The following is a 16,787-nucleotide window of genomic DNA, read 5'->3' as shown; positions in this document are numbered from 1 at the left end:
GGAAGTCTCTAGAAGATCCATATGGAAAGGTGTATATATTTACTTCAACAGAAGCCTAGAACTGAAAGATGAAGCTAAGGCCTTAGGAATGGCAAACTGGCCTTGTGAGCACAGAAGTCCTAATCTTTTTGGGCATTTAATTAACTAAGCAGTGGAGAAACAGTAGAAGTTAAGGGCTGTTTCATATATTACCAATTCCTACCTTGAATATTTTCTAAATTATAAGCAAAGATCATAGAGTGTATTTCAATATTAAGCCTAAGAAAATCAAGAGCTTAAACTCTGTAGGGAAGGGGCAGATTGATTCAAGACTAAAGTGCATAAAGCCTCTTTGCTGATTTCCAAAACTAATGCTGAAAGAATTAAAACTAGAGAAGATGAGTAGTTTTTCTGTCATCACTGATAGGGAACACAGGTAATAGAGTTGCCTGTGCATTTGTTTTAAATTACTTAATAATCTCACAGTGTAAATCTCAAATCATAAGGACTCTAAAGGAAACAGATCTCTGAGATGGAATGAAGCCCATGCTCACAGTATCTAAGAGTCAATGAGTGTTCACAGCACAGCTGTAGGTAGTACATAAAGACCTGGGAGCCATCAGTAGAGCACAATGTATCTTCTGACTTTCAGCCAGTCCTGAGTTCAAGTTATACTACACTGACAAGACATTGTCAACTGTTTTTTGTCAATTCTTCAGTGACTGCGTTGTTTGTGGGTTTTGGTTTTTTTCATTGTTGTTTTTTGGTGTTTTTTTTTTCAACCAAGTTCTACCCTTCCCATCAATATAGATCTTCCATTTCTTTAGTCAAAACCAGATATTCTTTAATAACTGTCCCACAGGATTCCTGGCTGCAAACTGTATAGCAATTAGTAAAATGGAGTAAAATTGCACATTACCATCTGAACAGTAGCCAAGAACTATAATAACTGACAGGGTTCTAAAATCTGAATTTGACTAACTTCCTTTTTCAATAATTACATTGTAACATATTGCTTAATTTGCTAATTGATCATATAATTTGTTTGACATGCACATACACATTTATCATTGGATTTCGTATGCTATTGTCATGGGCATACTTGCCACAATTTGGAAACCTTCTGACTTGAAAGAATATCTTGAAATGTAGTTACATATATGCATTTTACTGAGAAGGCAGTGAGGCACTGGCACAGGCTGCTCAGAGAAGTTGTGGATCCATGTTCAAGGCCAGGTTGGAGTTTATAATTGGATAGTCCAGTGTGAGAATCCTTCTTTGTTTTTTTGGCTCAAAGCTTGCTTCCTGAGGTATTTCTTGTGATAAGACTCTGATTAATTTATTGAGGAGGCAAGTGATGGGTGCTACCGTGTGACAATCCACATCACTTTGTGGACATTTGAAAGCACCTTCCTCCAGAGCTGCTTGCCTCTGGAAGAGCGTGCTCAGGAGTGTTTACTGGCGGATGATCTGGCCTGTGACTAAATAGCTTCTGCTTGGTATGGGAAAACTGGGGAATGATACCATCGTGTCCTGTGAAAAACAGGATGCAGGTGAGCATCCCTGCTCCCTCTTACCTGCTGGTAAGGCCCAGAAGATGGGAACAAAGGAGTTTCTGCTGAAATCCCAGAGCCAGAAGCTGCCACTCCAAGGAGAGCTGACTCAATCATTTTGGATTTGAGCTGTCACTCCAAAGACAGCTGACTCGACCACTTTGGACTTATAAATAAGTTGGTACTACCATTGAAAAGGGGCCGTCATCGCCGTCACTGTCAACAGAACAACAACGCCTGACGACCCACCACTACTGAAGATCAATGACTGAACTACGAACCACGCTGGATCCATGGTGGTGACTATGTCCCTCTTGCTTCTCATAAAGACTCCTTGCTTCTTTCCTATCTTTTCTATCGCCCTCTTTCCCTTCCCCATTACCCTAATTCGCAATAGTGTCCGTCCTCCCTTTCCCCATCTCCCTGATTAAGATTTGTAATAAACTGGTTGGACCAAGATTTGAACAGTTGTTTCTTAATCTCATGCCGAGTATACAGATATTAAAACAACCTCCTCTCCCTCCTATAAATTGGAGCAAGACATCCAGATGCATAAAACCTTATTTAAAAGTGAAACCTGGCTGTCTAAAGATTCCGTTTTTCTGGGTTTTTTTTCAATATCAAATGTAGTTTAAAAAAAATAAAATTTGCTTTTGCTGCTACAGTTGATTCTGATGATTCTTAGAAAATTCTAATATCTATGTGGTCAGAAAGAGAGAGTAAAGCGAAGTTAAAAGGTTCTTGAGGATGAGAAAGGAAGAGGTGAAAAGAAATACAGAAGAAAACAGGAAATAAGATTAAAAGCAAGGATTCTAGTGAGGCTTAGATTACCTGACAAATAGTCCAGGTGAAGACAAAGGGTGAAGAGAGGCAAGGCCAGAAAGGAAACACAAAACAGAGAAGGAGAGAGAAGTAAAAGACTAGAAATGGGAGGGAAGGAGTCAGGCTTCTTTTGTTTCAAAAGCTGAAATAGATGGAGGATGATATTACATTTACAGAAGTTGAATGCTTTTCTGGAAACCAAATTGTGTCTGTCTCTGCCATTGTGTATAAATGTATTTGATAAGTCACTTGATCTATGTATTTTAAAGGGGTGTGCTCATAATAGTCTGAATACACTGTACCTAAGTTACAGAATTATTGACTGTTCACAGATGTAATTAAAGTTGATTTGCTGTGCTATGAATATATGAGGATCCATTAATGCTAATATTATGAAAAATGAGATCATAGGTATTCTAGACAGAGATTTTTTTAATCTCAGTCTCTCACTGTCTCAGTTCTCCATCTGTATGATGTGACAGTACCTACATGTGAAATTGATTTTATTAATGTTTATGAAGCAATAAGACACTCTAGTAATAAGTGTTGTAGAAATGCTTATAAAGAAATTAATGTTTCCTTCTCCAGAGCAGGTTTTCAGTCTTAAAAATAAGTAATAGAAGGGACAAAATGGAGGAGACCAGACACTGGAAGATGGGGAGAATGTAAAATGTTGAAGAAGCGTGTGAAATACACAGTGATCTTGAGGATACCTGGATCCTAAGGAGACTAGAGGTAATTAGATAGCACACCATAGCACATATATACAATGGGATTGAATTACGGTTACAGTGGAGATCATTATTCCAGCTGAAGTTTTTGGTTTCTTTTTTTTCAATACTTGATACTTAATTTTTAACATCATTCACCTAGGGTAAATTTTTCAGTTAAGAAAACATCCTGCTGCTTCTGTATTCTATGTTGTCTGTTTTCCAAGACCGTGTATGATTTGGGAGGACAGGGGAACTTTGATTGTAGTTGTCTCCTGCTAACAGAACAATTATAACTGAAACCATTATTCTATTATCAGTTACGTTATTTGGCAACTAATATTTTGTAAAGCACTGCAGATAATTTTTTCTCAATTGTATAGTTGGATAAATATAATGACTCTCTTTGTGTATGGGAACTGTTGATCATGGCCTGAACCTCTGATTGACCACCTGAGGCAAGCAATGAGTCAGTCACGGGAGTACAGTTAAAGGCAATTCACCTGTGCTACCAGAAGGGGTGAACCTGGCTCCACCTCTCCTAGATCCCATTTAAGTGCTGACTGCTGCTAAGGAAGGATCTCTTTCTGGAGATTGTTCCTCATGGAGTTTCCTGTAAGCCTACAACACCGGTGAGCATTTCCATTTATTTTGATTATTTCCACTGTGATAATCTTACTAAACTTAGCTTCTTTATACCTATTGATTGTACTCCTTGTAAAAGTTCTGTAAGAAGTACTGTATAAGACTTGAGTATTAATTAATATATTAAACAGACCTTTTCTCTGAATTCATATTTAAATTAGTGATACATTAATTTCTATTTTCATTTGTTTTGATGCAGAATAATAAGTACTTATGTCCTTTTGTAGTTAAATAATGACTAAAACCAGTATTCATTTTACGGGGAAAAAATATTCTCCTTTCCCTTTCATGAGAATATTTTTTGCAAAAATATAGACACTTGAAAATCTTGTCTCTCTTGAATATAAAAACTCAAAATGTTTATCTCCTAAAATAATATTACTAATGAGTCACTCATTCTGTGGCCTTCTAGCCAATTCCTTATTCACTGCATAGTCATCTTCAAATCCATATCCTGTCAGTTTAGAGATAATGTAGTGTGGGACTATGTCAAAGGCATTGCAGAAGTCAAGGAACATTAGTTCCTTTTTCAGTATTGACTGAAGCTCTCACTTCATCATAGAAGGCTACCAGATTGGTCAGGTATTATCTGCCCTTGATGATGCTGCATTGACTGTCTCAAACCTTCTCTTTGTCTTAAATATGCTTTAATATCATCCATGATCTTCCCAGGCACAGAAGTGAAGCTCACTAGTCTGTAGTTCCCTGTGTCTTGGGACTGGGAGTGATGTTTTCCTTTCTCCAGTCACTAGAAATTTCACAAGCTGTGAGTTTTCCAATAGGATAGAGTGGCTTGGCAGCTACACCAGCCAGTTTTTTCAGGACCCTGCGATGCATGTTATCAGGCCTCATCTGATGGGGTCTCCACTTATTTGCAGGTGGCCCCTCTGGATTGGATGCTGTCATGGGCAGTCTGTTGAATTTATTGGCAGTTAACAAACTTTTGATCACTTTTTGTCTCTTGAGAAAAAGAAAATACAAAAATAAAACTACTTTCTTCTCCTCTTCAATCAAACACCTCTTTCCCTCCATCCTGATCTCAGTTTCTCTCATTTTAGGTCAGCACAGGCCAACTCCTGGCTTGTTCCACACCCTACAGCCCCGAACACAAAGACTCTTGCAGATATGTTCAATGTAAACACTCAAATGTTTCCTTTTTGAATAATACATGTACAGCCTATAAAATTGAAGAGGACTTTGAGATAGTTTTCCTTGCCTCTTTATCTAGCTTTGTGATGTCTCTTCTGAGGAACTGGATTATTTCATCTGGGCTGCAGACTGACAGCGTGGACAGTTGTCCGCACTTCTGTGAAGTACAGTTATTAAATATCTGAATGAGTTTTATCCTTATGCCAGGTTTCATCTCACTTCCTGGTGACGTTGCTGTGGTTTTCTCAGTTGCAATTATGAAAATGAAAATATAAAGTTAAAGGGAAATGTGCACAAAAGATAAATATCAAGTAACTGAGCAGAAGCAATAAATGAAATAAAAACAAATGATGGAAATGATCTGTTGGATTAATATGTAGCCATAGGCATGTTCTCTAAAGATGTCCAATACATTCCAAAATGTTAAATTGATAATCTAAAAAAGTAACTCACTATAGAATTTCTACAATTATGGTTACCGTAATACATTTTCTTGACTTTCTTCTTTTCTTTCTGAAAACTGTTGCAGAATCAAAACAAACAAAAAAACCTTTCTGTAAATTCCAGATGAAATAACTGGACAGGAAATTAAAACCAATTAATCAGAGATTAAGAAGGACCTACTGTATTCACAACCAAGAAACACTCCCTTATTCCAGCGAGTGGAACTATATAGCCTATGGTAGGAAAGCACTTGTTTGAGAGACTTCTCAAGAAGTGAAGTATTTAACTGATGTGTCAAAAGGAAAACACTTTAGGACTCTTTCGATGTTTTTGTCCAAATATACTCCATGACAGTATTTTCCAAAGCTTTGACCTCCCGTAGATTCTGAGTTTTCAGAAGACCTGGTAGTGGCCTGCTAAATTAAGGGTTCAAACCTTACCTCCTCTTTCACTGAAGGCTGGTATCTGTACCTCATCCACTAACCCCATAGGACTATATCACTTTTAAGTTGCTAGTCAAATGCTCGTGAAGAGCAATTATAAGCCTAATGTTTTGACCCCAAGGTGGGTACATAAAATTTACAAAGAACTAATGCAAGCGTTTCTCTTTGATTGTGTGAAATCCTGACAGTTGATGGCATATTGGCATAGAAGGCTGCAACTACTCTCACTGAGTTCTTTCAGCTCTAAATAAATTCTTGAGTATTTCCATATGGAGAAAATTGTACTTGTGCTATCACTTTCTTGTTAGGAGAGCAAAATGTTAAGCTGACGTTTACAGGTTATATTCTGATAATGTGTACTAATGGATTAATGATTATATACTAAAATCCTTAATAAGCTTATTTTGTCACACTAAGAAATTTTTAAGAAGTCCATACTTCAAAAGATGGTGTTCAGTCAATCCTTATAGCAAATTATTAGTGGAAGAATCATTTTGAGTGATAAATTATTCATTTACTGTTATGTATTTAAGGTTTCTGCACTGGAAAAGAAAATATGGCATGTAAATTCCTGCATTTTTATACCAGAAATACCCTTCCTCACATGACTTGTTTGTGTTCTATATTTCCTGAAATAGCTGGATAACATGGCAATTGCTCATGACAATTGTAAGATGCAATTACAAATTAAGAATGTGTACAAAACAAATTTTAAAATATCAAAATATTTATAAAAATGTATACATTATTATTAAAGAAACATCTTTTTACTTGTATGCTATTATCATTTAAAATGAGTTAAGTATTAAAGCCCAGTGGAGAAAATGTGTATAATAAAACATGAAGTTTAAAATCTTATGGTAGCATAACTAATATTCATTGGGAGGCAAGAGAAAACTGTATCCTAGGTTATTCAGTTTCTCTTAGATTAATTAATCAAAGTTTATCTTGGTTATTTTGACTTCTCTCCATACACAATTATTTTTTTTCCAGAAATTTTGTAATTTCAGTACATTCTGATGTAATTACTGGACTTTGTGTCATTCAGAAATAACGAATAAAGCAGATCAAACTCTCCCTTTAGTTAATTCCCTCATTTTAGCACCATTATTTTAGCACCTTACAAGCCAGTATCTGGAGGAATTCGAAGCTTTGACTTTCTGTGTTTCCATGACTAACAAGTCTTATTCAAGTCTGCATTCATCTGTATTGTGACATCATAAAGTGCAAATTAAAGTAGGATAAAGTTAACTATCTTAATGTTTCAGTTTGAATGTTTTAAGTCATTGAACAGACTGTCATGCTGAGAATGAGATGAAAAATAGTTTTTCAGCCAAGACAGTTCTAGTAACAACAGTATTCAGATAAATTGACAGTACATGAAGGAAAGAGTAATAACAAGAAGAAACTAAAAGCTTATGTCACAACAGTACTTAAACATTATTGGATTTTTTAAAAGAACAACAAGCATTGGAACAGAGATCAGAACCCATGTCTTGTCTTTCCACAGCCATGTCTATAACCAATGGGATAGAGAGTAAAACTCCAATAAATCCTAAATTGTTTTCTGCAAAGAAACTGCCTTCAGCAGACTAGCTTGATAATGCCACAATAACAGAGCAACTCAAGATAACATTTTTAGGAGTTTTGAGATGTGAATTTTGATCCTTACAAAGAAAATCGAACCTTGACATCTGTAGCATTATACTGGGGTGTCTCCAAGGAACAATTCTGTTTTCTTGCTATGCTTTTTCCTTTTGTTTTGAATACTTACTCTGTTGTTACTGCCTCTAAAGGCTTGAGTGGTTCTATAACAAAAAAAAAGAAGTTCATTTCTTGGCAACTTAGCATTCTGTCCTAGAATAAAAGTCATGCTAGTCCATGGTTAAGTTCAATTTCAAGGGAGGTGTATGATGCACTGAAGTATATTATATTACAGAATGGATACAGAATATATAGATTTGATAAGTCCCTGTGCAAGGTATTTGGTGTCACTTTGTACACAGTAAATATTAAAATTTCTTGTCTAAAATACTTACAAATTCAGAAAGTAGGGTGTTTCTAAAAAATATTACAGATCAGCATTTTTCCCTTTAAGAAAGAACCCTACAGTATTGGTTTGAGCAGAGTATCTGTACTTATTCCACTGCATCAGTAGGATAAAGACATGTATGCATTTGGGTAAATGCTGTGAATGCGGCAAGCAATTAACTAATTGACAAATGAACAAATTAAGACACAAAACCTGACTAATAAACCAATTGGTAAACTGGAAAACTGACAAATTGGCAAATAGCTTGGTAAGAAGGGAGACATGCTTAAGGTTGATTAGAAAGGGCAGCTAAGGCACTGTAGGCTGGGAAAATTGATTTAAGATCCTTTCAGACACTGGTTAGTAATCTTGCATGGAGATGATGTGAATGAGTAAAGGAATAAAATGTAAAGCTAGGAGGAAGGACTTAAGACATGAAAATCAGATAGTAGTCAAGAACTGGATAAACTTCTGTCAGAAAGCTACTACTTTCCTGTATGTAGACTTTTGATAAAGACAAATAACAACCTGCACTTTGATATTAAATAACTAAACAGTAAATTGGCTATAAGGGTTAGCACCTATGTAAATATGCAATCTTTTTAAAATATGTTGTCACAGAGTCACAGAAGCCCCCAGGTTCACTGTTGGCTTCAGCTTTGGCCAGCAGCTGGTCTGTTTTAGAGCCACCTGAAACTGGATGTCTGGCATGGGGGCAGTCCCTGATCTCACAGGGCCACTCTGCTGTTGAAACCTTACTATGTAAACACAATACAACTTAGGGTCACCCAGAAATCCCATCATAGCTCAAACCATGGGCTCTGTCTTCTAATTCCATTTATTTTCCTCGCTTAGAATCACTCAAGTTGAAAAAGACCTTGAAGATCATTGAGTCCAACCACAACCTAACCATACTACCCTAACAAAGTCATGTCCTTCAGCACAACGTCCAAACGGTTCTTAAGCACATCCAGGGATAGTGACTCAACCACATCCCTGTGGAGTCTATTCCATGCTTAACAACTCTTTCTGTAAAGAAGTGTTTCCTGATATCCAACCTAAACTTATCCTGATGCAACTTTAGGCAATTTCCCCTGGTCCTGTCACCAGTGAGAAGAGACCAACCCCACTCTTGTTGGAAGCATTTTTCATGTATTGGAAGAGAGCAATTAGGTCTTCCCTTAGCTTCCTTTTCCCCAGACTAAACAGCCCCAGTTTCTTCACTAGCTCAAAAGCTACATAAACAATCCCATACATCACCATAAACAAGCTGAGGTCATCTAATCCACCTCCCCTGCAATGACCAGAAACATGCACAGCTAGATCAGGTTGCCCAAGGCCTGATTCAGCCTCGCCTTGAAAGTCTTGAGGGACTGGGCATCTACATCATCTCTGGGCAACCTGTTACAGTGACTCACCATCCTTGCTATAAAGGACTTATATCTAACCTAAATCTAACTTTCCCTTATATCTAACCTAAATCCACCCACTTTAAGCCATTTAACCCTGTTCTATCACTACAGACCATGCTGAAGAGTCTATCCCCTTCTTTCTTTTCTTTTGGATAATGAAAGTCCACTATTAGGTCACATTGGAGCCTTCTCTTCTCCAGGCTGAACAGCCCCACCTCTTTCAGCTTGTCCTCATACGGAATTACACAGTAAGAGCTGTGTAATTCACACATTAAGTGAACTACACAGCCATACTAGAAGATATAGCAGGTATGGCCTCATTCTACTTTGATGTATGGGTGATTGCAGCAGATCCTGAGAAGAACAAATATTAAAAATGTTCCACAAAAAAATCATGTCGAAAAAAATGTAGGAGAATTCAAAAGATTAAATGCACTGCAAAAATCATTGAGTGTTGAGTTGTGGACTGTTCCCTTTACACCCCCTGCCATCAGGGCTCAAATGTAAGAACCTCCACTTAGGTGGCTCCATGGGAACGAGCAGAGCTTCGCTGTCAGCATGGCTTTACCCACGTTTGCATGAAAAGGCTGCGTACCACACCCATGCTAGGTATTTTCATGTTCCTTGCTTAGGCAGAGTGATCTGGCCTGCTTTCCTTTCTTACTCTTGGATAGGCCCAGACCATTGCCTTTAGGATGGATATTAAGAAAAACTTCTCTGGAGGAGTGGTGAGGCATTGTATCAGACTGCCTGGGGTGGTGGTAAGTCCTTGTCACTGGAGGTGCTCATATAGATGTGGCACTGAGGGACATGGGTTAGTGGGCATGGATATCGGAAGTTGATGGTTGGATTAGATAATATTAGGGTTTTTTTTTTCCAACTGTAATGATTCTATTATTCTATTCTATGTTTGAAAACATAACTCTGAAAGCACTTCTACAAAACACTGCTTCCAGTTTTACAATGGTTTCATGCTTTGATGATAATTAACTAAAGTAAGTGAAAATGGAAATACCTAGTTGAATGATATTGTAAATTACTTATAGGGGCCAATATTCTACCCTCCAGACTTTTTTTTTTTTTTAAAAAAAAGTGTGAGAATAAGAAGCTTCCAGAAGTTGACATAAGAATGCTGAATGGTGAGCTGTTTATGCTTGCCTTTAAGAAACACTGAACATCAAGGATGGATTCAGTTCACAGGACAAGGCAAACTCTGGTGGTTCATTTCTCCTGAGCTGTTTCCAAAGAAGAATTTGTGTCAAGATCCTACAGTCAGTAATGGGTCTTAGTGGTCCTGAACAGGCTCATCCAGGAACAGCAATGTCTCATTTCAGCTAAGCCTAGAACCATCAGTCCCTGCTTGAGATCGGCAGTAGAGATTACCAGCATTCAATTCCAGTTGCTTGAGCCTGGGTCTGGCCTGCTGGTGGCTTTGTCTATTGACTTCCTGTCCTGACACCCTTGGTGTCAAATACCCTTTTCAGCTGAGCAGTTTACTAAGCTGTTTAGTGTGGAGTCCACTAAACATGTGGGTTGATAGCAAATTACCCAAACATAAGAGGTAAATAATTTTAGATGCATATCTATTTTTCCTTTAAGTCTTTCTTTAGTATTTTATGTCCTGAACTGGATTTAATTATTAGCATACTGCTATTTTACAATTTTTCCTTTTTAGGAAACAGAGTCATGGAATTATACATTACCTTGTATTGGAAGAGATACTAAAGTTCACATAGCTCTAACCTGCTACTGTTCTTCCTTTAGATCAAATTGCCCAGGGCCCCATCCAATCAGGCCTTGAATGCCTCTAGGAATCAGGAGGTGAAGTAGTAGTAAAATAGCAGTACTTGTAGTAATGAAAGAAGACTACTAAATAAAGAGAAGCCAGGAATCACCTGTGACAAATTATTTATTTTATTCAAATGTGGCACAGATTTCCAGATGGTATCTGAGAACAGTATCACTTGGTAGCCAAGTTTTTTTTGATTTTCACATGAGTACTGCTTAGAAGAAGGTATTTAGAAGCAAGCATTTGGAGCCTTCTCCTGGGCTATGCTTCTGTGTAGATTATATAATTTGAGTCTGACACGCTGTGTCTAAGCCATGAAAGACCTTTGAGTGCTTCTCATCTACTAGAACTATGTGCATGACACTCCTATGGCAGCTCAGCATCATAGTGTTAGGCGATGGTTGGACTTGGTGATCTCATGGATCTTTTCCAGCTTAAAAGATTCCCTGATTCTGCGGTCATCCTTCCTGCACATCCTTCCTTCATTTATATGGGGAAAAAAAAAATTAAAAAAATATGCAGAAATCAAAACAATGAGTTTAAACAGTATTCCACTTTGCCCCCTGCCTTTCAGCAAAAACATAAGAGCCAGTTTTCTCATTTCAATGAGTCAACAAAATCCTACTACATATTAATTGATCAAGAAGTGATAAGCAGGGGAAATACAGAGATTTACTCAAACCAATTTTATATAGCTCCCTTCAGAAGTGATGTAAGTTTGATTGGTGTTGCTCCAACATATAAGTTGTGCGACTCAGAGAAGAATTACATGAAACGTCATGGAATAACAGTGTTTCAGGTTTGCTTTAATGAGTTCTGTTAGTATCAATTATGACCTCTGATTTTATATTGTTATCCAATATATCAAGAACACACATATTTGAAATAAATATAGAATACACTGGAATACACTGTGTTGCTGTCAAGCACTGTGTCTCCCCCAAAAGAAGATAACCTAATTGCAAGCTATAAATGTTTAACTACTCAGAAAGTTTGACAGTTCAGGCAAAGAATAAAGCAATATGATTATTGTTTCATTTATGCACAGTAAAGTGCTGAAAACTGGGATTTGGTCTCTGTATGGGTGCCTGACTATTGTTTTTTAATATTTTAGGATCCATGTTTGTTGATGACTTATCACCCTAAATAAACGCCTATCCTGAGAATCAGAACCTTATTTCAATTGCTGCAAGAGGCATTTGTTTTAATTATATTGAAGTAAATGAAACTATTTTATGTTTTCCTAGTCCAATTGGAATGACAGTCTACCCTAAGAAACAGTCTATAAAGAAAAAGAAAATATATGATTTGAAAAAGACCATAGAAGGAATGTAAGTTCCCAATAGATCTCAGTCTGCAGTTGCCCTTCTATGGTACTTTCTATCATTCAGTGATCCTCAGAAGAAGAAAAAAAGTATATTAAATGCATCCAGTGGAAAAGCTTACAGTTTAAATGCTTAAATGTTTTTATTTATAGAATTAACCACAGGTATGAATTTTACACAACTAAAGGAGGAGAAAACACATCATACTGAGAAATTAACTGTGGACTTACCCACTTACCTGAATATAGACACCATCCTTCACTTATTTCAAAATGGTATCACATGGTGGGGAAGAGTCATCAATTTTGTGAGCTAGAAAAAGCAAAAACAACATAGTTGCAGAATAGTGACCTGCATTCTTGCCTTATTATAGTCTTTCTGTTTCTTCTCTCAAAAATCTTTTGTGCAAATTACATAAAAATGAATTTTAGTAGGTATATTTATTGCAGCTTAACCCACTGGGCAACTAAAGAGAACACAGCTAATCATTCATTCTCCTTGCACTGAGATGAGAAAGAGAACTGGTAAAACAAAACTCATGGCTTGAGATAAATGTAGTTTAATAGGACTTTGAAGAGAAAATGGGAATAGAAAATAATAACAATAATAAAAGAATATACAAACCAAGCAATGCACTGTTGCCGTTCTCTCTGCAACACTCGTTTTCCACCCCATAAGGTGCTGCTTTGCCAGCGAAACCGACCCCATACCAGGTCGGGGCCAAATGCTCACACAGACCCCAAGTATAGGTGAAGCAAAATGGCGTTTATTAAAATGTAGCAGGCACTTAAATATTCTCGTCCCTGCTTTGTCTACACCCCTTGCATTCACGCTGTCCTATCGTGGGACAGCACCTGGCAAGCCCTGAGCATAGGGAACCTGACCCCGTCACACACCGTGTCCTCGCTACGCCTACTACATCTCCCCCTCCCTATGCTCAGTAATATCCCGTAACAGCGCGAACGCAAACGCTACAATTGTTCCCGATACCCGTGATACTCTATACTCTATGCATTGGTCCCTAAGCTACTACATAATCCTTAGCAAGCAATTCTGAAAGCGCATAATCACACACGGCAGAATAGTGGTAATACACACAATTACTAAAAGTGCTAATACTATGTCCTTAACGATCTTCGCAATCCAACTCCCGAAGTTGCCAAACGTCTTCTTGAACCCGTCTCCAATGGGGTTGTCGTCCACCTGGATCCTCTCCGTATGGTCTCGCAGGGCTTTCAGCGCTTTATGGATGGATACGCTGTGGTCGCTAAGATTGAAGCAACACATTTCTTCTAGGTCTTCACATTCATGCCCCTGTGCCAGGAGCAAGAAGTAGATGGCTGCTTTGTTTTGCAGCACCGCATGCCGAATGCTGTTTGTGTCCTTTAGCATCGCATTCAATACTAATGTTGTTAAATTCGCCTGCTTAACTGACCAACATGCTAGGCGTTCTATCTGAGCCAAGCTCTGTGCTGCAGCAACCCCAGAGTCGTTCAGAGATTTTATCAAACATGCCGTTTGGCTAGCTAGATCGGTGTTGTTACGGCAGCTGGAATGGTTTGTAGTGTACCTAACAAAGGCTTCTAACGTGTATTGAGAAATGCCCATTAGGCAAGTGCAAAAGAGTGAGGTAGCCGATTGCAAACTAAAGCAAAAGTTGTTTTGGCTCATCTTATTTACCTAAATAACCCGTAAATTCCCTGACAGTGACAAAAGTGAATACCCTGGCAGTGACAAAAGGTGAATACCCTGACAGTGACAAAAGGTGAATACCCTCGCTCCCTGTGATAAAGCAATAACCACCACACACACTAAACATAGCATTTGCCTGATAGAAACGCGTTTTCTCGTTGGCAGCAACGGTTGAGTCTTCCTCCACGCTTCTCCCGGCCTTCTTTCGGGGTTCCTGGGCTGTCTCCTTCTTCTTCGGTGTTAACAGGAGCCATACCTGCAAAACTCAGAGTCCCTTGTTACTGTTCACTTTCATCAGATCTGGTTTGACCTTTCTCGCCGGGATCCACATGACACTTCCCGTACTAACATGTTTTACAGCAGCATACCCTCTATTCTGGCCCTACACTGGGCCCTGATATGGCCCCACTGGCCGCACCTAAAACATGGGCCTTGAGCCCCTTGATCCACTGCCGGATAGCCGGGGTGATGATGACCAAAGCCCCCGTGCGCCATCATCACTCCAGTCACTGCGGCAGCAACCTCACCTGCCACAGACGGATTTGACTTTTGTTTCTCTACGATATACTTGATGGCCTCACCGGGGGTGTGAAACTTTTCCGGTGCCGCTCTTAGCAAAGCACGTACGTCCCCGTTCGACTTTTGATATAGGCAGTCCAGAATAACAGGGTTATGGACCGCCCTAGGAAGGTCTGACCCTTCTACGGCCTTTATCAGCCTATTTGCAAAATCTTGAAATGACTCCGTGGGGCCCTGTGTAATTTCTGTCCACGGAGTAGAGGGCTCTGCATTCCTTGCGAGCCTTCTAAACGCCTCTAAAGCGGCGTCAGATGTAGCAATTAATTCCCCAGGTCTCAGGTGGGCAACTTGTGCCTGGGCAGTTAACAGACCTGGTGCGCTACCCATCAATCTCTGAAGGTCGGAGTTATGTAATACGTTCGCTGGATCGTTTTGCGCTGTAACCAATAATTGTCTGAGCCGGGCCTGCCACTCCTCCTTCCACAATGTATACTGCACCGGCTTCAAAACCATACGCATCAAATTCTCTATATCATAGGGCAAGAGAGGCCCCTGTGCGGTAAGGTTCTCGAGGGCATTCATTGTCAAGGGGGATTTCAAACCCTTTTTCTCAACTGCCTCAAGCACCCTCGTGATCCCTTTCGGGTCTAGAGGAACCCAAATTGGGCCGTCTTCTGAGGCTACAACCGGAAACGCAGCTGGATTCGCTAAGCCCTTTTCTTCTGCTGCCTCTTTAATTTTAGCCCAGTCAGTAACCGGGCCCCCCCACCGGCGCGGGCTCCCTCCCGGGTGCGGGCTCCCACACCGGCGCGCTCCGCCTACCGCCCTATCGCGTTCTTCAAGGGGCGGTTCTGGCTGTGACGTTTTGTCCAAAGAAGGACATAAAGACGGAGCAGGGTAAGGCGAGGGCGGGGCTGTCGGCTCACATGACTGACTCGGCGACTCCTTCTTCTCCGTCTCTCCGCCTCTGCTCTCCGCCGTCGGCGCCATCTTTGCCTCGCTGGATCTATGAGAAAGCAAAGACCCGCTCCCGGCAGCCCCCGTCGCGCTCCGGTCCACCCCGAACCCTCCTTCTGCCTTTGCCGCTTTAAGAGCCTCAAGTATCAAGCCCCACGTTTTAAGCTCTGAGGCTTTTTGGTCGGACATGGCGCGCTGGCACAGCGCCGCAGTGAGTGAGTCCCACCGATTTGAATCGAGCACCTGTTTAGGGGAGTCCAGCTCACCCTCCTTTTCTAGCCGCGATAACACGGCCGCAATCTCCTTCTTAGAAGGAACGGTTTTACCGCAATAAGTTTTACAGAAATGTAAAAATACCTTAATTACTTGATCCATAATTACACACGCGACCTGCCGCCACCTCACAGGTTCCACCGCAGTGTGTCTTCCGCAGGCGACCTGCCGCCACCTCACAGGTTCCACCGCCTTACGGGCACGCCGGGCAGCTACTACTCACAGGGTGAATCACGTCGGGGTCACCATTTGTTGCCGTTCTCTCTGCAACACTCGTTTTCCACCCCATAAGGTGCTGCTTTGCCAGCGAAACCGACCCCATACCAGGTCGGGGCCAAATGCTCACACAGACCCCAAGTATAGGTGAAGCAAAATGGCGTTTATTAAAATGTAGCAGGCACTTAAATATTCTCGTCCCTGCTTTGTCTACACCCCTTGCATTCACGCTGTCCTATCGTGGGACAGCACCTGGCAAGCCCTGAGCATAGGGAACCTGACCCCGTCACACACCGTGTCCTCGCTACGCCTACTACAATGCACAAGGCAGTATTTCAGTCCATGCATAAACTAAATGCATAATCAATGAATATACAGATGTTATAATTATGAAATAAACAAGAGAGTTTGGCTAAGCACGTTATTATACCAACAAAAGGTTAAATAGAGTGCTTACCCTTGTCCTGGGCTCACTGTAAAACTCTAGAGAAAGGACCTCCAGATCCTTTCCCACTGGTAGTCAGCTCTTAAATGGGTCTAGGAGAGGTGGAGCCAGGCTCCACTCCTTCCAGCAGCACAGGTGAATTGCCTTTACCTGTGCTCCCAGGGCTGACTCATTTCTCACCTCAGGTGACCAATCAGAGGTTCAGGCCATGATTCAGTTCCTATACACTAAGGTACAGCCAGATTCTGAGAAGCAGCAGCCCCCCCCCTTGACCATCTCCCTCAGTTTTATTTTTTGACAGGATTCCATATTTAGCCAGTTTGGTTCTCATTCCATCTCCTCAGTTTCTTCTGCATCCCTAGCCTCTTTGCTTCCAGAACTC

The 16,787-nt window shown here is 40.1% G+C and overlaps 1 protein-coding gene and 3 long non-coding RNA genes across 6 annotated transcripts; 2 read left to right on the top strand and 2 right to left on the bottom strand.

The window, feature by feature from the left end:
- Window positions 1-2,952: 2,952 nt before the first annotated feature.
- On the top strand, window positions 2,953-5,181 carry LOC149919426 (uncharacterized). Of its 2 annotated transcripts, XR_016463568.1 has the most exons (4): window positions 2,953-3,089; window positions 3,610-3,696; window positions 4,768-4,843; window positions 4,938-5,181. It is a non-coding gene; the product is annotated as an uncharacterized LOC149919426 (long non-coding RNA). The 2 variants fall into 2 exon arrangements; XR_016463567.1 differs by lacking the exon at window positions 4,938-5,181 and having other exon boundaries at window positions 4,768-4,903.
- A 5,925-nt stretch (window positions 5,182-11,106) lies between these two features.
- Window positions 11,107-16,442, bottom strand: LOC149919423 (uncharacterized). Its single transcript, XR_016463566.1, has 3 exons — window positions 16,418-16,442; window positions 12,542-12,615; window positions 11,107-11,458 (listed from the first exon to the last, which is right to left on the bottom strand). It is a non-coding gene; the product is annotated as an uncharacterized LOC149919423 (long non-coding RNA).
- LOC149919424 (endogenous retrovirus group K member 5 Gag polyprotein-like) lies at window positions 13,048-16,275 on the bottom strand. 2 transcript variants are annotated; one of them, XM_090136494.1, is made up of 2 exons: window positions 14,132-16,275; window positions 13,048-13,617 (listed from the first exon to the last, which is right to left on the bottom strand). In XM_090136494.1, exon 1 carries the CDS (start codon window positions 15,844-15,846, stop codon window positions 14,350-14,352), a length of 1,497 nt encoding a protein of 498 aa, XP_089992620.1. In that variant the 5' UTR covers window positions 15,847-16,275; the 3' UTR covers window positions 13,048-13,617; window positions 14,132-14,349. The 2 variants fall into 2 exon arrangements, with proteins under 2 accessions (XP_089992620.1, XP_089992628.1); XM_090136502.1 differs by having other exon boundaries at window positions 13,048-13,570.
- LOC149919425 (uncharacterized) lies at window positions 13,937-14,165 on the top strand. Its single transcript, XR_016464564.1, has 2 exons — window positions 13,937-14,018; window positions 14,069-14,165. It is a non-coding gene; the product is annotated as an uncharacterized LOC149919425 (long non-coding RNA).
- Window positions 16,443-16,787: the final 345 nt, after the last annotated feature.

The sequence above is a fragment of the Phasianus colchicus genome, chromosome 1, assembly GCF_987193195.1.
Source record: "Phasianus colchicus chromosome 1, bPhaCol1.hap1.1, whole genome shotgun sequence".
NCBI lineage: Eukaryota > Metazoa > Chordata > Aves > Galliformes > Phasianidae > Phasianus > Phasianus colchicus.
The sequence above is the reverse complement of the archived record's forward strand: the minus strand, read 5'-3'. Positions and strand labels throughout refer to the sequence as shown.